This window comes from Octopus bimaculoides, chromosome 4 (assembly GCF_046866305.1).
Source record: "Octopus bimaculoides isolate indiv1 chromosome 4, ASM4686630v1, whole genome shotgun sequence".
NCBI lineage: Eukaryota > Metazoa > Mollusca > Cephalopoda > Octopoda > Octopodidae > Octopus > Octopus bimaculoides.
Genome location: NC_142931.1, coordinates 59,940,057 through 59,963,433, shown reverse-complemented (window position 1 = coordinate 59,963,433; position 23,377 = coordinate 59,940,057). Strand labels below are relative to the sequence as shown.

General features: G+C 36.8%; 3 protein-coding genes across 6 annotated transcripts in view; 1 reads left to right on the top strand and 2 right to left on the bottom strand.

Annotated features, from left to right (window-relative positions):
• The window catches only part of LOC106881804 (O(6)-methylguanine-induced apoptosis 2), a 64,823-nt gene extending 63,983 nt beyond the window's left edge, over positions 1–840 (bottom strand). For both annotated transcript variants that reach the window (XM_014932318.3, XM_014932319.2), the window contains exon 1: positions 521–840. In XM_014932318.3, coding sequence (XP_014787804.1) covers positions 521–581 — 61 coding nt within the window. In that variant the 5' untranslated portion in view covers positions 582–840. The remainder of the gene's footprint in view (positions 1–520) is intronic.
• Positions 841–996: 156 nt separating this feature from the next.
• Positions 997–14,630, top strand: LOC106881801 (ribonucleoside-diphosphate reductase small chain). 2 transcript variants are annotated; one of them, XM_014932313.3, is made up of 8 exons: positions 997–1,334; positions 4,889–4,945; positions 8,993–9,019; positions 9,809–10,078; positions 11,730–11,863; positions 12,549–12,774; positions 13,689–13,907; positions 14,363–14,630. In XM_014932313.3, exons 1-8 carry the CDS (start codon positions 1,284–1,286, stop codon positions 14,510–14,512), a joined length of 1,134 nt encoding a protein of 377 aa, XP_014787799.1. In that variant the 5' UTR covers positions 997–1,283; the 3' UTR covers positions 14,513–14,630. The 2 variants fall into 2 exon arrangements, with proteins under 2 accessions (XP_014787799.1, XP_014787800.1); XM_014932314.3 differs by lacking the exon at positions 997–1,334 and adding an exon at positions 3,559–3,670.
• A 1,121-nt stretch (positions 14,631–15,751) lies between these two features.
• The window catches only part of LOC106881798 (regulator of MON1-CCZ1 complex), a 98,355-nt gene continuing 90,729 nt past the window's right edge, over positions 15,752–23,377 (bottom strand). For both annotated transcript variants that reach the window (XM_014932308.3, XM_014932309.3), the window contains 3 exons: positions 20,790–20,860; positions 17,138–17,292; positions 15,752–16,043 (listed from right to left, as the gene is read on the bottom strand). In XM_014932308.3, the coding sequence (XP_014787794.1) occupies positions 15,964–16,043; positions 17,138–17,292; positions 20,790–20,860 (306 nt within the window). In that variant the 3' untranslated portion in view covers positions 15,752–15,963. The remainder of the gene's footprint in view (positions 16,044–17,137; positions 17,293–20,789; positions 20,861–23,377) is intronic.

Genomic DNA, 23,377 nt, shown 5'->3' with positions numbered 1-23,377 from the left:
CCTCAGTCTCTACGTGAGCTAATATCTTCCACTCCACAACCAGTTTCAATTCCATATATAAAATAATGGCCAAGCTGTATAAGTGGGGCACCAAACAGAATATTCAAATTCTAGCGGGATTGATAAAACAATACCAGTTGTATATTAAAAGCCAATTAAATCAATAATAATTAAACAATTGGCCTCTGCAGTGAACTGATTTCAAGTCAGATTAGGGCAGGCGTTATTGTCTTTCTGAAAGATTTTATAAACCCAAGGCGTCGTTTCTGCGTAATGAAGTTATAAATATACACACACGCACACAAATATACTTATGTCTACCTATACACTCATGATGTTAAATGTATATACTGCATGGGGAATATAATTTTCTATAAGATTTTAGTCGGGTTAAAATGCTTTAATACACATTAAAAAAAAACAAAAATGACCGCAACATTTAATAACGCCACTTCATTTCTACACACACGTATGTATACATCCATATGTGCGTATATTTGTGTATAACTAGTCCAATTACCTTTTACCTTGCCAAGAGCATTTTTGCGATCTTTCAACACCTTGTCCATTGTTTTTTGCATGTTTCCGTTATATTTGTAAATTTGCTTTTAGAAGCGTAATTTGAAGAGTAATTTACACGGTAACTACTCATATAGTAAGCAATAAGAGTATTATGCCATACAAAATGTTTACTTCAGTTTGCGCCAAATATTTGTTAAAATCGTTATGCGTTACGAAAGAAATTGTGTAGTAATATCATAACATCGTTGCTAGAGCAACCGATTCAGAGGCGTGTTCAGAACAACTAATTTGAATTGGCGTCGACTTGTTTGTGATGCTAATATAAACTAAATCTTAATTTTTTTTGTGTTTACTATTATTATTATTATTATTATTAATATTTAATGGGTAATTTTCCATCCTGTTTATAAAGGATATTGTTTATTTTTTTGCGAGTTGTTTATTAAGTGCTGGCATCTCCTCTCCGATTGGGTGCTTCTTAAATTTAGGCGCCGAATCGCCAGTAACCGCGGTTATATTAAATCGCTAAGTGTTACCGACCTCGCATTTTCTCTCTAGCCGTCTAATATCACTGATCATTCACTTAGCTCACTTCTCTGTTATTTTCCAATCCCCTTCACTTATTTCGGCATTTTAATCTTTCTCTTTATTTTTGATAATTCGAATATCTATCACGAAATCACTTTTAAATTTCATTATCCATTCCAATTTCTCTAATTATCTGTATATTTTTTCCGTATTGCCGTTTCTCTACCATCACAATGAGCTTAGAACCTGTCCTTTGCAAGATGAGCATAAACGACGAGAACCAGGTATATATTATTTTATTTTTAATTTAGTATATTTCCTATTCTGCATTTTCAATTGTTTCTCTTTTTCTTTTTACAGGTTCACAGTTCTGGGTTTTTTTTATATCTTAGGAAAAATAGTGTTGAGTTGGAGGATTTTAGAGGAAACCTGAAATTTGTAATCAACTTATATAATTTCCTTTTAAATTAAGTAGATAATTTCAAGCTTCTTGTGGAATCGAGGCAAGACCTGCAGTTACAAAATAAAACATATAAGAGCACATAAAGGCTTGCAGGAAATGGTTTCAACGGAGTTCTTGTTTTAAGCACCCTATATAAACCCTCATAACTTATTTATTTTTTGGTATTTTCCGAAAATTTTTGCGAATTTGTGTTCTAGCAAGAAATTTGGATTGTCCATATTTTAAACTGATTTAAAAAAAAAAGAAAACAGCGGTGGGGTGGGGGAATCTAAATAATTAAAAAATAGAAAATCTGTAGCAATCGTATGAATTCCCGTGTTAGATACATTCGCAAAAGTCTTCTGAAAATTCCAAAAAATAAGAAAGTTGAGGTTATATAAGGTGCTCAAACCAGAATTCCGCCAAATGGTTTCCCTCCAAAAGTCAACAAGTAACTAACGATCAAGAATTTCTTCACATCACACTTTCTGGTTCTCAAATTATTTATCCGATATACTTTCTGAATCAATTTTCATTAAGGCAAGCATTTTGACTTAAACAGATAACGATTTACGGCGGGAAAATTCGTTTCTTTCCTCTCCAGCTCTAAAGTATTTTTCGGATTCCTAATCCCTTCTTTTGTTCTTTATTAAAATTATTGCAGTTGAATTTGTCAAGCTAAAATTATCTCGTATATGATCTATATAATGCTTGAAGCCCGAACTCCTTTAATTCTTAGAACCTATGTAAAGAACCTGCAATTTTCATGTAGAAGTTACATTTAAGAATTACTTTTAAAATATTCGATTTAATTGTAACCTGATACTACTGAGTATTTGATTTTGTAAGTTTATACTCGAGCACTCCGGATCGAACTACATAAAAATGCGATGCTATCTATCTTGAACAAAAACTGATATTTCCCGAATTTTGTTTTTTCTAGTCTTAAACCTAGCAGTACTAATCTTTGATTAACTAGAAAAGGCCACATCTCCCAAATTCTAGATATGCAGAATCCCGCGTATCTTCTGCGATTTTGTTAATGCATATTTTTTTAATGAAATTTTACTGAGATCACTTTCGAAGGTATAGATTAAGATGTATCGATATAATTTTTTGTCTTAACTAAGAAAAGCTCATGCTTTGATTTTTTTTTTTTTTTTTTTTTTTTTTTTTTTAACATTCAATGACTTGCTAATGATCATTTCCTTATACAATTAAGCAAAGTTCAGCTTACTATAATACAAATGGAAAGGTGTATTTTGTACCCCGCATTATAAAAGATTTCTTAATTCAACATAATCGGAATTCACACCTTGGAAAAACTTATCTGGAAAATTTCAATAAAATATAAAATTAGGAAAAAGCTGAAGAAAGAAAATCTAGAGCGGGTCCTCAAATTGGATATATATTAACGGCGGTGCATCAGCATGGCCGCAGCTCTGAGCTGAAGCTATATATTAAAAAAATACCAGATTCCATCGTAGTGTTTTAAGCACTAGTTTAGTGTCTTCCGGCACTATCATGCTATTAGCTGTCAGAAGTGAAAGTGCTCACTGCTATTGAAGTATCTGTCTGTCTGCCTGCATGCCTGTTGCTGGCCTGTCGATTCTTTGGCTACTGACAGCTAATACCATGACTGGCCGGAGCGAGCTATATGTCTGTCTGTCTGTGTCTCTCTCTCTATCTATCTATCTGTCTATTACTCGAAAGTTATTGGAACAAATTTGACACCTATATCCATGCGTTTGAAAACACAGAGTATAAGGGTACTCGCGTCCGCGCTAGCTAGTCGTGAGTGGTCGATCCTATTATTTTTAAACTTCAAACTTCATTTGTTTTCTATTTTGATAAATTCTCTCTGTTGAAAATTATATTTTTATATTTTAAATAATTTGCAATTTCAGGAAATGTTTTTATATTAAATTTGTGTTTTCTACTCACGACTAGCTAGCGCGGACGCGCGAACTTTCGAGTGATAGATAGATAGAGAGAGACAGACAGACATATAGCTCGCTCCGGCCAGTCATGGTATTAGCTGTCAGTAGCCAAAGAATCGACAGGCCAGCAACAGGCATGCAGGCAGACAGACAGATACTTCACTAGCAGGCAGTGAGCACTTTCACTTCTGACAGCTAATAAGCATGACTGAAATTTTGCAACGATGCGTTTTCGAAGGTTTAAAATAAGATTATATTTATCTTTTACTTGTTTGTTATTAGACCAGTCATGTTGGGGCACCGTCTTTAACTTTTTTAGTCGACTGAATCGACCCCAGTACCTTTTTTTAAAAAAGCCTGGTAACTTATTCTATCGGACATTTTACCGAACAGCTAATTTACAGGGGACGTAAACACCAACACCGGTTGTCAAACAGCGGGCGCGAACACAATAGACTTTCAGTTTTCGTCTACCACTCGAGGCTATACTATAAGATATTTACCGAAGGTGCCACGTAGTGGGATTAAACCCAGAACTATATGGCTGGGAAGCAAGCTTCTCACCACACAACCACGCCTGATAAAATTAAAAAAGAAAATTCGAAGTCCTTACTTTAGCCATTCAATAACTTATTCTTCACCGTCGCACAGTATTCTGATTAATATTCATTTTCAATAATTTCAGTAAAGAAATTCGAAATTTTGTTTAGCCTACAAAGATTGCCCCAAACCATTCACTAATAACCTCATTAACGAAGTGCCTTTCCGACTTGCGATCAGTATTCTGAATATCTTGTGTAAAGATCACCAACAAATTGAGTGTTTTCAAAGATAGCTTAGAAGTCCTTTGTTATTGGTACACGACGTTATTCACACGCAACCTTCCCTCATGACAGGTAAAGAGGCTAGGGTGAATGACGTCTTTGCATACCGACCAATATCGAAGAATCGCCAGTACTTTCGAAAAATTTATTGGAAAAAATTTGCCAGCATAATCGTAGTTCAGTTCTATATTTGAGAGATGAGGAATTATGTAAATTTACATTTGACGGATGTTTGTCCTCGTTTGTTAACACAACCAAGATGAGGACAAATATCCGTCAAATGTAAATAATCGTAGTTGTTGCACATGATATGCGAAATTTCATAAACGATATGTTATTTTAGCTCATATGCCTCTTGTCGCCCTTGGTTAGCAATCTGAATTTAACAAAAACCTCATCTTACTTGCCTAATACGTAGAAGCGAGAGTAAAAATTTTAAATGTAGTAGAAAGCGCCTTTGAATTTTTAGAATCGGTTGGTTATTGGACATAAGTCATGTGATGCTCAAAGCTGAAATAGTCGATTCGGCTTTTATAGAGATCAGTCGGCGTGTTCTGTCCGGACATATTTTCTCAAGTTCATTTATCTTTTGCACCGCTTGGAGTTGATGACATATCTCTTCTCATTTCCAGTTGCCCATGCATCGTTCACCTTCCAAAAGAAAAGTGCTCGGAGAAAGTCAACAGCAGGTAATTAACCATTAAAAATTTTTTTTTTGAATATACATCCTTTTAAGATGTCGAACTATGGCATCCTTTTATACATTCAACGTATTTCGTGATTGCATGACTAAATAACTACTACAAACTTGTGTATTACACATTTAAAATTCCTCTTGGAAATAAATTTTCGAATGTTCTAGAATTTTTCTCAAGTGGTGACCTGTTTTCTGATTTTTATGTTTGTATTTATACAATTACATAACAATTTCGTTAAAATTGTCATTTTCGAATGACGAAGTCTTTATTACCATGATTATATAAGTAGTTATATCTGCACGCGCGTGTGTATATATTCTTTATTTTACTTGTTTGTCATTTGACTGCGGCCATGCTGGAGCACCGCCTTAAAGGGTTTTTTGGTCGAAATCAAACCCATGACTTACTCTTTGTAAGCCTCGTACTTATTCTATTGGTCATTTTTGCCGAACCACTAAATTACGGGGACGTAAACACACCAACATCGGTTATCAAGCGATGGTGGGGAGATGTGCTTCTTTCACTTTTTCGTCTACCCGATCCACTCAAGGCTTTGGTTAGCTGGAAGTTATAGAAGACACTTGCCCAAGGTACTATGCAGTGGGATTAAAATAAAAAAAAATTTGGCATCACTCGAAAACGTTTTTGGTAGAGACTATAAACGGATGGTGACGAAGCACCCCATACAACCCCAGCTTCTTATTTTGGGGGGATTTTCAGAAAATTTTTGCGTATTTGTATTCTACACATGGGAATTCATACGACTGAAATTATTTTTTACCAGTTCAAAATAGAGTGAATTTTTTGCTTAAATCTCAGCAGTAGACCATTGTCAGTGACAAACGAGGAGAGTATCTGGTGGTCGTGAGATGGGCTAAAAATAACAACTAAATAGTCCTCTAGTGTAATGATCACCAACAAATCGAGTGTTTTCAAAGGTACCTTGGCAGTCCTTCGTTATTGGTACACAACGTTATTCACACGTTACCTTCCCTCATGACAGATAAAGAAGCTAGGCTGAAGAGGGCATTTGGCGGGGGCGGGGGGAGCTTTTGTGTGTTGTGCACAAATTCACAGAAAATTTCTGAAATTATCAAGCAATAAAAGTAATGAGGGGTGTGATTAAAGTAGAATTCCGCCCAGATATTGTTTTCATATTTTTCTGTCTTATCTCGCCGACGACAGGATACCTAGCTTATGAATTCTTTACTCAAATGTCCTGAGCTGGCAGAAGCGTCAGCACGCCAGGCGAAATGCTGGAAAGACTTTTCTCCCAATTTTGTTTATTTTGGTAATTTTTTTTTTGCTCATCCCCGTTTTCGAATACGGAGGTTCCGGAAAATTCCTAGGCACTGTCATGGTATTAGCTGTCAGAATTGAAAGTAGAACTGACAAGGAACATTACTGCTGGTTTGAGTTGATTCTTTGGCTACTGACTAGCCGGAGCTTTCTGTCTGTCTGTCTGTCTATTTCACTATCTCTCTCTCTATATCTATCTATCTATCTATCACTCGTTCACCTCTGTTTGTGTCCGTAGAATTTATCAAATTAGAAAACGCAAATTTAATATAAAAATATATTTTCTGAAATTGCAAATTATTTAAAATATAAAAATATAATTTTCAACAGAGAATTTATCAAAATAGAAAACAAATGAAGTTTGAAGTTTAAAAATAATAGGATCGACCACTCACGACTAGCTAGCGCGGACGCGCGACTGCGCGTTCGGGATCACTCTGCTTTAGTAGTACCCTTATACTCTGTGTGTTTTCAAACGCATGGATATAGGTGTCAAATTTGTTCCAATAACTTTCGAGTGATAGATAGAAAGAGAGAGAGACAGACAGATAGCTCGCTCCGGCTCGTCATGGTATTAGCTGTCAGTAGCCAAAGAATCAACTCAAACCAGCAGTAACGTTCCTTGTCAGATTTTTCTACTTTCACTTCTGACAGCTAATACCATGACAGCATTGTGAAATTTTCCCCCCAATTTCTTCAATTTTGACTTTTTTCTCCAACCGTAACCATAAGTACAGAAATGTTTTGAAATTTACTTTTGGTGAAGGAGGGAGTTCGACACTACTGCCCTCTTTTTAGTTTCTTATCTCGATATTGGTTCATCTGGGATCTTAGGTAGCAAGATGTCAAGTTGTTTCTTGAAAACATCTACCCTCACTCCATGGAGAGCCGTGAGATGTTTTGGTAAGGCGTTATAACTGTTGGCCTTCGGATCCCAAGCTATTGCAGTATATGGTTCTCACCTTAGATGGGACAGCTGGTTCCTTTGGAACAGTGCAGTGACGTCCAATTTGGGGTCTGGTATAACTCAATTCCATTTTGGTGCCTGCCCCTCCAGTATCTTTAACACCTATCACTGCATACCTCTCCTGTCTTTACTCCAAGGAGTAGTCGTAGCTCTCTCAGTAGCTCAGCTGTTGTTCTATTGATGCAATCTTCCTTGTGTAAGGTTGCTGAACTGCCTCCAGTTCTGCTATTAATTTGACACTAGGGTGACCACAGTGGAGAGCAGTAGTCTAAACTGCCGAGGACAGATACTCCATAGGACCAGCATGGTTTTTGGTTTGTAATACACATTGCTTGATTACATGTCACTAAGTCTCTCCGGTAGTTATGCGTTGTTGGGACGTTATGAGGCCCCTGATGTTCAGCAAGAATATTAATGTGACCTGTAGAGTGTTGGTAGTGGCCACTGGTCTGATATATGCAGAGGTGGCCATCCTGGATCCTTTGTTGTCTGAGGTGGTTGTGAATACTGGTATGTGTTCCTTTCACAAGATGTCTGAAGCCAGGTCAGCTGCCTTACAACAGTCTTTTGTGCAACCTCCCAAAAAAGCCTGTTCAGCAGCAGCTGTCTGCACTGAATCCACAGTTTTCTTCCTGGGAGCTGTGTGTGCACCATCCACATATTTCCATTGTATCTTTGTGACCTGACTGTATTGTTGGAGGCTGTTCTTCCTGGTCTTCAGGCGAGTGGAACGAGTACTGCAAATCTGCTGCCTGTCCCAAGGTCAGCAGGTACCCTTTACATTTAACTTGCAGACTGGTTTGGTTTCCTTTTTTACCAGTCATTGCCTTTGTAGGTTCTATATGATTTTCCTTGTAAACCCATCTTGGGCCCACATCCATTCTCAGCTTGCTGGTATGCATGTGTTTGTGCATATGCGATTCCTACACTCTAGATTAAACAGGTACATATAAAGTGTCAGACAGTTTTATCTAGCTCTGGGAAATTTATGATGCTGAAGAGTTTAAATTCCTGTCTTTTGTGAAACAAATGAAGCAGGTAAGAACGAACCCTAGCCGCTTGGACATACATGCAAAATAATGCACACGAGAACACACCTTCACTCTCACATTCAAAAAAGCTGTATGCATATGTATTTATGTATGTACTTGTATATGAAAGATAATGGGTGTATGTGTGTGTGACTAACTACAAATACAGCTGAACACAGTGCATCCATACACACAGACGTATACCCACTATCTTTCATATACACACATCTTTCACTTTCTCCTGTCACTTCAAAGCAAATGTCGCCTTTCATGTCATGAAAACAAAATTAAACAAGCACTCAGCACAAACCTCTGCCAAGGCAACACCAAAGTCCTCTCAATGAAAAATATCCTTATCCGGTACCGGATCAATCCCAAAATCTAATCAGTTCATGCCAGTCACAAGGCCAAACATCCCTGAAAGTTTCATCTGAATCCATCCAGTAGTGTTTGAGAAATCTTGTCCACAGACAAACAAACATGACTGAAAACAATACCTCTGCCTTTGCTGAGGCAAGGTGGAGGTATTAAATTTTTTACAGAACTTAATGAACGGTCCAGCTGATCGAGTTTGACATTTATGCTGCTAATGCCGAAAAAATGCCATAGAAATTGGAGTCCATCGGTAAAAAACGGTCAAGAACCATTGCTCTGTACTAGCTGATGCATTTGTATTACAGTTGTAGAAATCTATTAATTTGTGACTTCTGTAATTTTTTTTCTTTTTTTTTTTCTTTTCAGAATATTATTCCTCTTCCTCAAGAGCAGGTAATGTTACAATTTCAAAATTTTATTGGTGAATCATGAATTATCATTAAGAATTTGTTAGAACAAGAACATTAGTAGTGGGATGTCTTAGTTAATATGAAATTAGGTTCACTGAACTTCTTACCTAGTGCAGTTAGTGGTTGCTCATTTTAATTAGGATTTTTTTTTTACTTTTAACATGTCTATATTCTATAACAGTTTTCAAGATGGGTTGATGATAGTTATATTTGGGGCAGGTGAGTTAACTGGGGTGGCTCCAGGGCTTTTTTCTATAGTTCGTATTGTCATTGCTGCTTTTACTTTGAGTGTGCATGCGTGTGTGGCAGTTGCAGTGTGAGCCATCAGAATGATGAATAAGCTCTATTCCTCTCAGATTCTTGCTTGATTTCATCGAAAGGCTGCACTATAGGCAGTAGTAATAGTCATTGTTAGAAGAATTGCTTGAGGGACTGGTTTTTAAGTTCAGTCTTCACATCTGTATGGACAGATTGGTAGATAAACACTGAAGAGTAAAATGCCAGCCAGCTCAATATAGTTTGTCACAAAATAACTGTATTATGGCTGCTAAGTTATCTGAGGAACATGTGACTTGAGTGTGTTTACATGTTATTTCTACAGGTTCTCTTGAAGAAAATGTTACAAATTCATATATCTATCTGTTAATTTGGTGTTAATCACTTGTTTACGGATATTTCCAGTTAGGTTAAATCAACTTGCATTGGTATGGAATTACAATGCAATTATCTGAAATTCATATTTTGAATATTTTTATTTTTTTGTTCATTTTAGATCTACAAGAAGGATGAGAAAATGACTAAGAAAGTTGAGGTAGAGCCCCTGTTACAAGAAAGCTCAAACCGTTTTGTAATGTTTCCTATTCAATATCAAGACATATGGAGCATGTATAAGAAAGCTGTTGCTTCTTTCTGGACTGTGGAAGAGGTTGATTTATCAAAGGATTTGGGCCACTGGGAAAAATTGAAAACTGATGAACAGCATTTCATTTCTCATGTCTTGGCTTTTTTTGCTGCAAGTGATGGAATTGTTAATGAAAACTTGGTAAGATATTCTTCATTCTGTCCTGGAGAGCATTGTTTTTGATCATATTGCATGATCTTGTATTGTGAATTTGTTAGATCTTGAAGTGGTTTAATCATCATTGCTCTTGGTGCCATGAAATGGATGATATATTTTTAAAGTCCTTAACTTTTTAAATCGTATACAAAAGAGGTAAAAAAAGAAAAAAAAGTCACGATTTGAGACTTCTAATTTCAACATTTATGCTATTTTACTCATTGTTAAATTTCTATTGAAATGCACTGCGTTTCTTTCAATTAATTGGGAAAATAATGAATATCTAGTTTTAATTTAAATGAATTTAAAATAGGAAGTTTTTACCATAGAATCAGATATGGTCTTCTATTGCAATGGGTTGTGCAAAAGTCAGTTGCTCAGCACACCTATGTAATCAGGTCTTTAGCTGTAAGCCGCAAGAATAATGTATGCTTTCCATAAATATCTATTTGTTCCTGCAGAAAACTTAACTATTCTCTGGTTTCAATTTTGGGTTCTGAGACACAATTCTTTCAATAAATTTTTTTTTTTCTGCAATCGTTTATGTTAAATAAATTTCTGATTTGTTTGGTAAGTTGTGTACAAAATTGTTAAAATGCTGCTCAGTCTGATTAATGTATTGGGTTGTCGGGAAAGTTTGCCGATTTTCCAAAAGGTTCTTACTCAACTCATGTGGTACCCAAACATCGTAGCAATTTGTGTACCCAAGCTTTACCAGGTGCTCATCAACGACGGATTTTGATAGGTTGAGGCTTTCTGCCAAATCTCTGGTTGTGCAATGTGGGTTATTCTCAATGACTTGATTTGGTCATCATCTGTAGTGGATGGTGTTTGATTGCTCTTTATCAATAAGGCTATAATCTCCAGCTCGGAACCTTGTGAAGCACTTTCGTACAGTTCTTTTGGATAAAGAAACATCACTGTAAACTGTGCATATTTCTTTGGTTGCTTTGAGGCATTTTTTTCCTTTATGGAAAAAGAAAAGTGCTGAAAATGAACTTTATCTTCCATTTTAAAGGGTTACAGAGTTAACATGGGTTATAGGAACATAAACCTTCTTCCACAAAAAGATAGCTTAAACTGTGCTCTAAATGAAGGTATAGTCAAATCCTATTTTATGGACTCAACCATGTTCTAAAATAAGTCGAAAGGTAAGCTACTATAAATTGGCACAAACTTTCTGGACAACCTAATACATTAACCTTAGGCTTACATTGTCACCAACGAAGCTAAGGTGGTTATATCAGAGGTTGATCAGTAAATGAAAACAAAAGGATGCTAATTGGTGCCATGTAGCATGGATAAAGTTAGATTTTCTGTATAGCCTAAGTATAGGCCATTTCTTTTTTTTTAAAGACAAATATGCAATTTTTATAAAAGACAAATAAGCTGTTTCTCTGGGCATTTCACTTAATGTGAGCCAAATGTTGTTACACCTGATTTTTCCTTTCTACAAAGTTAGTGATAGTTGGTCATGGGTTAAAGATGGGCTGCTTGTTAGCTGGTGACCTTTGATTGTGGTAGTTGCTGTGCTGGAGTGATAGTGATAAAAATATGTAATTTACATCTTCATTTTAACATTTTGAAAAAAAATTGCTCTAATATTTTTTTCTTCTTTTCTGAACCCTTTTCATAGGTTGAACGGTTCTATCAGGAAATCCAGGTCTCTGAAGCACGTTCATTTTACGCATTCCAAATTGCTATTGAAAATATTCATTCTGAAATGTACAGTCTCCTTATTGATACATACATTAAAGATTTTAAACAGAGGTATGTGTGAGTTATGCTTTTCTCCATTTTATACTGGAATTGCTTATCGCTTGCAAGGCAAATTCAGGTACTTATAGTTAGTGGCATGTATCATTACATTTACTAAAGTAGGAAAGAAATTCTGTTTTTCAAAAGGCATTTAAACAATTATGTAATAATTCAGTCACTTATATCTCAAAGCCCCTCCATTTTTGCACTTAGTCTAGTATTTTATTTTATTGAATTGCTGTGTCTGTCTTAGTGAAAAGTGGCATTACTATATTACAAGGCATTTTTGTTGCACTGATTTGTAGTTGATTCTGCAGTTTTCTGCTTATCAAATCTCACTCATGCACTGGTCAGATTTACTTAAGGCTCACAGTGAGATTGGACCTGTGGTCATGTCATTGTTCAGCTTTTTTGACCAGATAGTAAAGTCTACATCCCAGTTGTTTTACTTGTTCATAGATTTTTTATAGAAACCTGCTCATTGTTTGAAATTATAGTAAGAATTATCAATATTTACTGACATAACACAATGTATGCATACAGTATGTTACACTGCTCTTGCATGAGGTACACTAAGGAAATTTTAGAAAGTGGGGGCCATTGCTGGTTTGCTTTGTTCATAGGTTAGGGGTTCAAATAACTATTAGTATGTTTTCATGTCCAAGTATTTATACTTTTGTTTTGCCTTTCAAAATAGGGATTATTTGTTCAATGCCATAGAGACAATGCCATGCATTAAAAAGAAAGCTGATTGGGCTTTGAAATGGATTTCTGACAAGGTCCCATATTCAGAGCGTGTTGTTGCTTTTGCTGGGGTAGAAGGAATCTTTTTCTCTGGTTCTTTTGCTGCTATTTTCTGGTTAAAGAAGCGTGGTATCATGCCTGGTTTGACATTCAGCAATGAATTAATCAGCAGAGATGAGGTAAGTTTTATTTTGATTGCAAGATAATTCATTCTCTGATTATATTATAGGCTAAATGATAATAGTAAGAATTTAGGGAAAATGAAATTTCTGATGGTATTTCTTTTTGTATCCTATTGAAAAGTTTTGCAACATAGTTTAAAATTCACAGATGTTAAAGAAAAAAAGCAAGTTACATCTTAGTATTTTTAAATATTCTAACTGGCCAGATCCAGCCTCTTATACCCTACTATGTCATCGTAAAAATAAACAATCACCTAGACGTCTCAAAGCTGTGACCTAATGCATGATTAATTCCAAACAATGTGAATAAATTACATTTGACAGATGTGAGTCCATCATAACTATATCTTTTACAGTGAAAATATTAGTTTTTAAATTAGGTGATGCTGATGAATCCAATCAGTGCACTGGACTTGATTTTGCAGAATGTGTGACATTTATGTACATAGGCAAGCATATGAATATGATGTATACACATAGACTTAATACACGCATTTAAGCCAGTTAATTAATGAAGCATGTACACAAATCTTTTTTGACACTATAATTTTAGTTATATTGAATAACTTAATCTAACATGAATCCATGCGGAGGCCTGCTAGCAATCGCATCTCTTAAATTACTCCTACTGGACATACTGGATGTTCTTTACACTGAAATGACTTTCATCATGAATAATTAATTCGTTTTATTGGCCACAAGGGCTTAATATCAATCAAAAACATGTAAGGACAAAGACTGGACGGCGGTTACAAAAGGTTTTATCAGTGTCTAGGCTAAGCAACATTGTCAAAGGGGGATAATCCAATGCTAAAACGTAACATTACTGAGCTGTGTACAACTTAATCCAGTTGCCTAATAAACTTTTTTTCCCCCTTGTAAATGTTTAATCTTTTATTCTATATTTTTAGGGTCTCCACACAGACTTTGCTTGCCTTATGTTCAAACACTTAGCTAATCCACCATCACAAGAGAGAGTTTATGAGATCATCAGTGATGCTGTTAAGATTGAGCAGGAATTTCTTACGGAAGCTCTTCCCTGTAATTTAATTGGTATGAATTGTGAATTAATGAAACTTTACATTGAATTTGTCGCAGACAGACTTCTTGTTGAACTCAATTGTCAGAAGGTAAGCTGCTTCTCCCCCTCCTAAAATTTTTTTTTTTTTTTTTTTTCAGTTTGAACATCAATGTTATAGTGCAACAGGTTTTCTATCATAACTAGAACATTCCATCTTAACCCTTTCATTACCAACCTGGCTCTGAGTACAAATGTCTTGTTTGCATAAGTTTTGAATTAAAAAATCTTCCACCAAACCGTAGTCACAGTTTATGTTCCTAAATTCTTTCTTATATAGTAACTGAAAGAAACAGCATCTCAAAATAAATACAGTAACGAAAGGGTTAACTGGGTCTTGTCAAATTTGTACTTGATTATGGATGGTTATTGCAAGAGCAAATGGGGTGATGTAGATAAAGAATCGGATCTAAGGTCAACATTTTACCAAATGTTAATGTGTTTATATTTTGAGTAAAAACCTCCGTGGGCACAATTTTAATGTGGGATTTACATTTGTCTTTGCAGATTTACAACTCTGAGAATCCATTTGATTTTATGGAACACATCTCATTGGAAGGAAAGACTAATTTCTTTGAGAAGAGAGTTGGTGAATATCAAAAAATGGGCGTCATGTCTGGATCCAACCACACATTCACACTTGATGCTGATTTCTAAAATATCTGGACCTTTTCTAATTTATTTTTCAATAGTGTACATGAACTGAAAGATTTACTTGAGTGTATGGTTACGAGACCAGTGAAAGTAATGTAAATAAAAAAAATTGTAAAAAGAGTTCAAATGTTTTTTTTATTATTTCTGGGTCTGATACTCATGATGCCAATATAAATATACATAACTGGAAACTGCTAGCTCTTAACACTTCACTCAATCTTACATCAACACATCACCACTATCTGTCTTTACTTTCAGCTAACTTTTTAACCACATAAATATTCCTTCCCTACCACACATTTTTCTCATTCTTTGCCTCTTCCTTTATTTAGACTTCCTATCTTCTTCACTCCTCTTCCAGTTCTCAAACTAACGTATAATAGGCAAATGAACAAGCAGATTATTATAGAGTTTTAACACTTTAAATCCTGAAGTTTCTATCATAAAACCAAGGGTGGTTTTGAGCAGGTTGTGAAACTGGAATTTGTAGCAACTGATGAACAGAATACTCCGGAATGCCTTACATATTTCTTTCATTGGAGCTGAATGAGCCAAGTAAGTGAACAGTTGTCACTCAACTGTCTAGATATAGCAGCCAAAATTCTCATAGCATCTTTGACACAGTTGCTATGCAATCATAAGACCTGATAGAAAATTACCTAAATATTTAAAATACACTGCTTTTGTATCGATTTTTCAAAAGGGATTCAGTAAAATAATTGTCATTGTTAGACTGGTATTTGGAGTAAACTAATACAAAAATGTAGTTTAGGTGTACATGTGTGACATAGCTAGATGTATTGAGAAAAGTATAAGAGCAGATGTATGGAAGCGATAAGACTGCTAGGTTGATCATGTAGATGGATGCTAACAATTCTGTAAAGTGCCATTGACTCAATGGCAAGAGCTAATGGAAGGAGATAGGAAAACATTGGAGGAAGGATGACCTCAATGCTGAACCTTTCCAAAGGATGGGCCTGCTAGAGTCCTATGCCACATGGGACAGTTGTGCTGGTGTCACATAAGTGCCTGGGCCAGTGACGCTCAAAGCACCCACCACACACTGAAGTGGTTGCTGTTAGGAAGAGCATCCAGCCATCTAAACCAAATCAGATTGGACTTGGACCAGAGCTGCACCATCAGGCCAACATTGAAAATGGATGTGAAAGGATGAAGTTCGTATGGGAATCAGGTTATAACTACTGTAATCTTAAAACTTGGGAATGAACCAAGACACAACAGTTTGTTTTAAATATTTATTTCACTGTACATTTTTCAATCATGTCTGTTCGTGGCAGGTTACAAACTTAGAAAGGATAACTTCAAAAAGTGAACAGCCTGTATCCAGTAGATAAGATGACAAAAGAGAATTAATACATGAAGATTGATATCCAAATCTAATAAACCATGCCTAGTTTCTTTTTAGATGGGTAAAAGACTTTTTCTTCTGGAAGTTAACTGGACTGGACATCACCCAAAGCTTCTGTGCCAAATAATGACTCAAAATGATGGACATAATGCTCACAATGTTCTCCTGAAACAAAAAAAAAAAGCTTTTAAATGATTTTGGCTTAATTTCCATTTTATAATCATAGGTAAAAAGTAAACTACTTTTCTCCACAAAATTACAGATAGTAAATCTTAAGCAGGCTGCAGTACAAAATAACCATCATTATTGAAAAAGAGGAAAACCTTGAAAACTGAAGTTTAGCAATTACTGTATAGAGCTGTAGTGTATGTTGCTAATGTGAAAATCCAGTTTTAGAACTAAAGATTAAGTTTAAATATTGGTTTCACATTTTGGCACAAGGCCAGCAATTTGTGTTATATCAACCCCTGGTGGAATTTAAACCCAGAATGTATCGAGACAAAATGCTAAGCATTTTTGCCCAGTGTGCTTAAATATTACAAGAGCCAGTGTGTTGAGAGAAGCTCCATTGTTATATTACGTAATGGCAGGAAAAAAATTTGGTAAATGGAAACTGCAGAAACTTGTCATGTAGATATTCTCAAAGATGTTAAATGACAGTAAACTGAAAATATTCTCAAAGCAAAGGTGGATCCTTTCAGTTATCACAGATTTCATACTTCAATTTTGTTCCAATTGCTTTCAAATTTGGCATACTGGTTTGGTTTTGTATACTAATTATGAAAAAGAAATACATATTTGCCACAAATTAAATAAATATATTGCTTTTAAAATTTGCAAATTTTGGGCAATTTTAGCCAATCAAAAACCATTATACATGACTAAATCTCACATTAATGTCTGTTTCCATAGTGACAAAAATGGTGTACTTGCATGACTGACTAAAAAAAATTTTCACTTAATATTAAAATTTCCAACTTTAAGCACATCTAGAAAAGATCTGCTAAGTCTTTCTCGGTATCTCTTATAAGTTACAAATAATCCTTTTTTTTTCACTTGCCATCAGAGTTGCAGTGTACCAATGATTACTAAGCTCTGATCAATGACAACTGTTCAACTATGATTTTAAAATTAAGTGATTATCTGAAAGATGTTTATTTAAAACAAATATGCCTAAAATACTAAGTAATGGTTAAAGATAGGCTTGAATGTTAATCAGAATATTATCGTAATTTGTTCATTGACTTTTTGCTACATACCTGATGGGAATTTTGGTGAACCTCGAAGGCGAATATTTCGCTGCTCAAAGAATTTGAACACTGTATAAAAAAGCATTTGGTCATCGCAGTTGAGAGCAGCTTCAAGGAATTTGCGAGCAGACACTGTATCAATAATAGCAATACTGCGAATGAATCTATAAAAGAAAATATAATCCATCAGAAGTAACCTAGTATAGGCAGGAGTTGGATCACCACTGAAGAATTTATCATAGTGTGTGTATATACACACACACACACATATATAGCAGATTAGCTTTGCAGGATGTTCTACAATCCAATGAAACACTGCTGTTTCATCCTCTTTATACCAACTCACCTGAAACCTCCACAAGTTCTATGATAGCTTCCATTTTGAAGTATTTATAATTTTACAAAAATCCTTTTGATAAACTGCTCCAAACAATGGTTTCATGTGCAACTAAATGGAAAGACAATAAGCTGTTCTAAATCCTTAAGCATTGTATTTCATTAGAAGTATAATAATAAAGGGTTAATATGGTTTAGAGGAAATCTTGATATCTATTTACAACTAAGTGTATTGAGCCAGTAAAGTCAAGTCTTTACTATGGATGTAACAGTTTGAATGATTAATGAAATCTTCCATTGGTAGTGAAGAGACCTAAAGTTGATAGCTAATGGATATTACAACAATTATATTGGTTGTAATTCATGCTTTTCACTTGTAACATCTTCATATTTTGATAGCCTTAAAAAGTTTAATTAGAAGGAATATTTTTTAAACCCTAGTATTTATTCCATCTATCTCTTTTGCTGAACTGCTAAGTTACAGGGATGTAAGCGCACCAACCTTGGTTGTCAAGCAGAGGTAGGGAACAGACACAAACACATACATATGTGACAGGCTTCTTTCAGTTTGTCTACCAAATCCACTCACAAGGCTTATAATAGAAGACACTTGCCCAATGTGCCATGCAGTGGGATTGAAACCAGAAATGTGGTTGGGAAGCAAGCGTCTTACCACATAGCCATGCTGGTGCCTAAATCTAAAGATTGTATAAACATTTTTCAATCGTCTGAAAAATTATAAACTTATTCCATACAAGCCATTACTGCCTGTCTTTTGAAATAACAGTGATTTATAAACTGAGCCCAAGCCACACATTTTGGATGAGTGAGTTGATTTAATCAGAAGTAATGATGATGATAAAATCTAAATTTGATCCCAAACCACAATATTTTGCAGAAGTGTAGACCTGTTAAGCTAAGTGAGATCATAGTTGTGGCTGGTGTCAGGTCAATGGCACATAAAAAACACCCACTACACTCAGAGTTGTTGGTGTTAGGAAGGGCATCCAACTGCAGAAACCTTGCCAAATCAGATTGGAAACTGGTGCAGCTCCCTGGCTTACCAGTTTTCAGTCAAACTGTCCAACCCATGCCAGCATGGAAAATGGACATTACACAATTATTATTATCATCATCATCATTAAAACAGTCAGCTGGCTAAATCATTAGCATGCTGGACAAAGTGCTTTGCAATATTTCCCCATCCTTACTCTGGCTACTCATTGATTTTCCCATCCTTTTAACCTAAAATCCTCTTCTCAAACAATTCCATTTTAACTTGTAGTGATAGTACCCTGACGTTTGGTGTATTGACTAATATATCACAAGATTTGATATTATCCCCTCAAATTCTTCCTGGATGGTGGACTGATAAAGTTGGTGAAGTGCTGAGTACAATTTGTACAAGAATCAACCTAGACTTTTTATACTGGGTCATCCCATAAATAATGCGGTTTTTTCAATTGCATGAACTAAAAGTTGGATAAACTACCTGCATCAACTTGCTATAAAAGCAGGTGGTAATTTTACTTTGTACTTATTAATAGTGCAAGTTTTGAAGAGTGCAGTTCGATTTTAACAGTTATTTTTTCAAAGTTATGATGGAAGTGACAAAGGAGAATATTCAGCATATTTTGATTTACAAGTTCAATAAAGGCAACAATGCAACGGAAAGTGCAAGGAATATTAATGCAGTATATGGGGATTGGACAATAAGTGTAAGCCAGTGTCAAGTGGTTCCAGAAATTTCGAGCCAGAAACTACAACCTAGAAGATGAGCCTCATCCTGGAAGATCTGTAGAGCTTGACAAGGACGTCCTGCAAAACCTGGTGGAACAAAATCCCATCATAACTGTTGAGGAACTAGCAGAGAAGCTTGGATTTGGTCATTCAACCATTCATCGACACCTGCATGCCATTGGAAAAGTCAGCAAATTGGGTCAATGGGTTCCTCACAAACTTTTCAAGTCTTATCACATGTAGAGAGTGAACATGTGCTCTTCTTCGTTGTCACATCTCACGAATGAACCTGAATAATGACTGGTGATGAGAAATAGGTTCTCTATAAAAATGTCAAGTGCCAAAGACAGTGGGTAGGGAAAGGAGAAACACCAACACCCCAGGCTAAAGAAGATCTTCACCCATGTAAGGTGTTGTTATCTGTTTGGTGGGAGATGAAAGGTTTAGTCCACTTTGAACTTTTAAACTCAAACCAAATGATAACAAAGGAGATCTATGGTGAGCAGCTTGAGTAGCTTAAATCAGTGCTAGAAGAAAAATGACCATCTTTGATTTCAAGACGGAAAGTGTTCTTCCATCAGGATAATCTTCAGTCACATACAGCAAGGATGACATTCCAAAGGCAGGAGCAGTTTGAATGGGAAATGATGCCCCACCCACCATATTCGCTGGACGTTGCTCCATCTGATTATCGTTTATTGCACAGTCTTCAAAATCATTTAGATGGAAAAAATATGAATTCTGTAGATGAGGTCAGAACAGTACTGGAGGAGTATTTTTTGTCATGGACAAGTGAATTTTGAAAGGAGGGCCTTGCAAGTCTACCAGATAGATGGAAGAGCATTGTAGAAAATTAAGGAGAGTATATTTTAGATTAAATAAGAACTTTGTTTATCTTAATTTTGAAAAATAAGTGTTAAAAAAAACGCATTATTTATGGGATAATCCCATATATATATTTGCAATTGTGGTGACTCAATTATGTATCAGCCGTATGTTTTTAACCATACTTATGCACCAAGTATTATAGGGATTATTTGTTTTCAGGTTCCACATTTAGGTTATATCTGTTTCCAGGTATTTGTATTTTGAGAGTTTCTTTATTTCTTTTAGATATGTTGTCATCTGTTGGGACTAATATGTCAATTAGAAGGCATATTTTTCTTGGTGGTCCAGCCTTGATTTCTCTATCTGTGTATATTGGTGTATCCCAATACAGGTGTATCTTTATCAGACAGGTAGTCAAGATGGGTATGTTGGGTTTCGTATATTTTACCCCAGTGTCACTTTGACGGCATGCACTGCTCTCTCACTCAATAATAATAAGTCACACATGTGGAGGAGGGGAACAGTGAATTATATTGGCTCCAGTATTTGTCTAAAATAGGATGAAAAGCAAAGTTGGCTTTTGTGAGATTTAAACTCAGAATCTAAAGATCTGTAACTAATTATCACAAGGCAGTTTGTTCAATGCTCTAATGATTCTGACAATCCAATGATATATTGGCATGAAAATAGGAATTTTTAGAGAAGGATCAACTGATTCCATTACAGAAAAATATTCCCAGTTATCCTCATAGCTTACCTAAGAGCTGGCAGTAATTGTTGTTTCGAAAGCAGAACTTCAATGATTTCTTCATTAGCTGTAGATAATCTCTGCAAGAAAGAAAGAAACAAAAGAAGTTATTTGACTTTCAATTTCTTTATTATTATTATTGCACTAATTTCTGTCTGCAGAATACATAACAAAACAACACACTTTTGTTTACGCTCGTCTGAAGTCAGTTACAAAGACATGTAAGTTTATCTTAATACACTTTTAAAATTATCCTCATAGATTGCTTAGAGCAGTGGTTCTCAAACAGGGTCATCATCATCATCATCATCATCGTTTAACGTCCGCTTTCCATCCTAGCATGGGTTGGACGATTTGACTGAGGACTGGTGAAACCGGATGGCAACACCAGGCTCCAGTCTGATTTGGCAGAGTTTCTACAGCTGGATGCCCTTCCTAACGCCAACCACTCAGAGAGTGTAGTGGGTGCTTTTACGTGTCACCCGCACGAAAACGGCCACGCTCGAAATGGTGTCTTTTATGTGCCACCCGCACAAGCCAGTCCAGGGGCACTGGCAACGATCTCGCTCGAAAATCCTACAGGAGCCAGTCAGGCGGTACTGGCAACGACCACGCTCAAAATGGTGCATCTCATGTGCCACCCGCACAAGAACCAGTCCAGGGGCACTGGCAACGATCTTACTTGGCTTGCCGGGTCTTCTCACGCACAGCCCATTTCCAAAGGTCTCGGTCCGTAGTCATCGCCTCGGTGAGGCCCAATGTACGAAGGTCTTGCCTCACCACCTCAGCCCAGGTCTTCCTGGGCCTACCTCTTCCACGGGTTCCCTCAACTGTTAGGGTGTGGCACTTTTTCACGCAGCTATCCTCCTCCATTCTCACCACATGTCCATACCAGCGCAATCGTCTCTCTTGCACGCCACAACTGATGCTTCTAATGTTCAGCTTTTCTCTCAAGATACTTACACTCTGACGGGTATTCACATTGACATTACACATCCAACGGAGCATACTGGCTTCATTCCTTGCGAGCTTACGTATGTCCTCAGCAGTTACAGCCCATGTTTCACTGCCATGTAGCATGGTTGTTCGTACGCATGCGTCATACAGTCTGCCTTTTACTCTGAGTGAGAGTCCCTTTGTCGCCAGCAGGGGTAAGAGCTCTCTAAACTTTGCCCAGGCTATTCTTATTCTAGCAGCTACACTTTCAGCGCACCCACCCCCACTACTAACTTGGTCGCCCAGATAGCGGAAGCTATCGACTACCTCTAGTTTTTCACCCTGGAATGAGATAGAAGTTGTTTCCTGTTTGTTTGCAGTCTTTATTGCACCTGAACATCTGCCACAAACAAAAACTAACTTGCTAGTTAACCTGCCTTTGATGTTGCTGCACCTCTTATGTGTCCATAGCTTGCACCGGGTACATCTTATAGAGTTACTACCTACTCCTTTTCTACATACTGAGCAGGGCCATATATATATATGCATGATACTGACACTGAATAAATGCAGCTTTGGAGAAGAATTCTGATATAGTTAGAGAGAAAGAGGAAATCAGCCTTTTGTCCAATACTGTAGTATAGTATCACTGTATGATAAGTTATTTTTCACTTTTACTCCAATTGACTTGGTTATAAATATTTTTTCTGTGTTATTTCAGATAGCTGAAGGCACCCAACCTGCAAAGAAGAGGAAGCTGTTGGACGAGAACTGCTCCTTCAAGAACGAATGGAAAGCGTTCTTTGTTGAGTGCAAGAGAATTTTAGGCCATCAGCCTGTCTGCCAGGACCTTGACCCGCTGTGTAGAGGAGATAGCTGCCAATGCCTGGGGCACCCTGAAAGACATGTGTTAGTCCGCTTGCTTCTTTTCCATCGCCTTGAACAAGTTGACTGACATCAAGGACATGGCTCAGCTTGCCATCTTCTTCTGTGGCAGCAGGGATGCCTTTGTCATCTTTGAGGAGTTCATCAGACTCATTCCCCTCAGCAGTACCACCACTGGTGCCGACGTGTGCAAGACAGTCACAGACTGGCTGAAGGCGGCTGACCTGAACCTCTCTTGCATGTGTGGCATCACGACTGACAGAGCACCCACCATGGTCGGGGACAACAAGCGCTTTGCGGCACTTCTTGTGAAGTACCAGCACAGCTTTGGACATCAGCAGAATATGAAGTGCTTTCACTGTCTGGTGCACCAGGAGGCTCTGTGCACCAAGTCCGTGACCATTACGGAGGTCATGACTATCGTCAGGGCTGTGAACTTTGTTTGAACCCGAGCTCTCAACCATAGACAGTTCTGTGTTCTCTTGGATGATGCTGAGGCAGAGTTCGGCGACCTGATCTACTTCTGCGAGGTCCGTTGGCTCAGCGAAGGAAAGATGTTGGAGAGAGTCTTCAACCTGAGGGGTTAGCTGGCATCTTTCCTGCAAGAGAAGGGCAATCCTGTCCCTCAGTTTGAGGATCCTGCATGGGTGTGTGACCTCAGGTTCCTGGTGGACATTACTGGACATCTAAATGAGCTGAACATCCAGTTGCAGGGTAAAGACGTTTTGGTACCTGACCTTCTTGCCCACGTGAAGGCATTTGAGTGCAAACTTCAC

Excerpts from the sequence above, each read along its gene's own strand:
- LOC106881801 (XM_014932313.3), top strand. The coding sequence starts at position 1,284 with ATGAGCTTAGAACCTGTCCTTTGCAAGATGAGCATAAACGACGAGAAC. Across the intron at positions 10,079-11,729 it reads GAATTGTTAATGAAAACTTG|GTTGAACGGTTCTATCAGGA; the intron begins GTAAGATATTCT and ends CCCTTTTCATAG. Across the intron at positions 13,908-14,362 it reads TTGAACTCAATTGTCAGAAG|ATTTACAACTCTGAGAATCC; the intron begins GTAAGCTGCTTC and ends TTGTCTTTGCAG.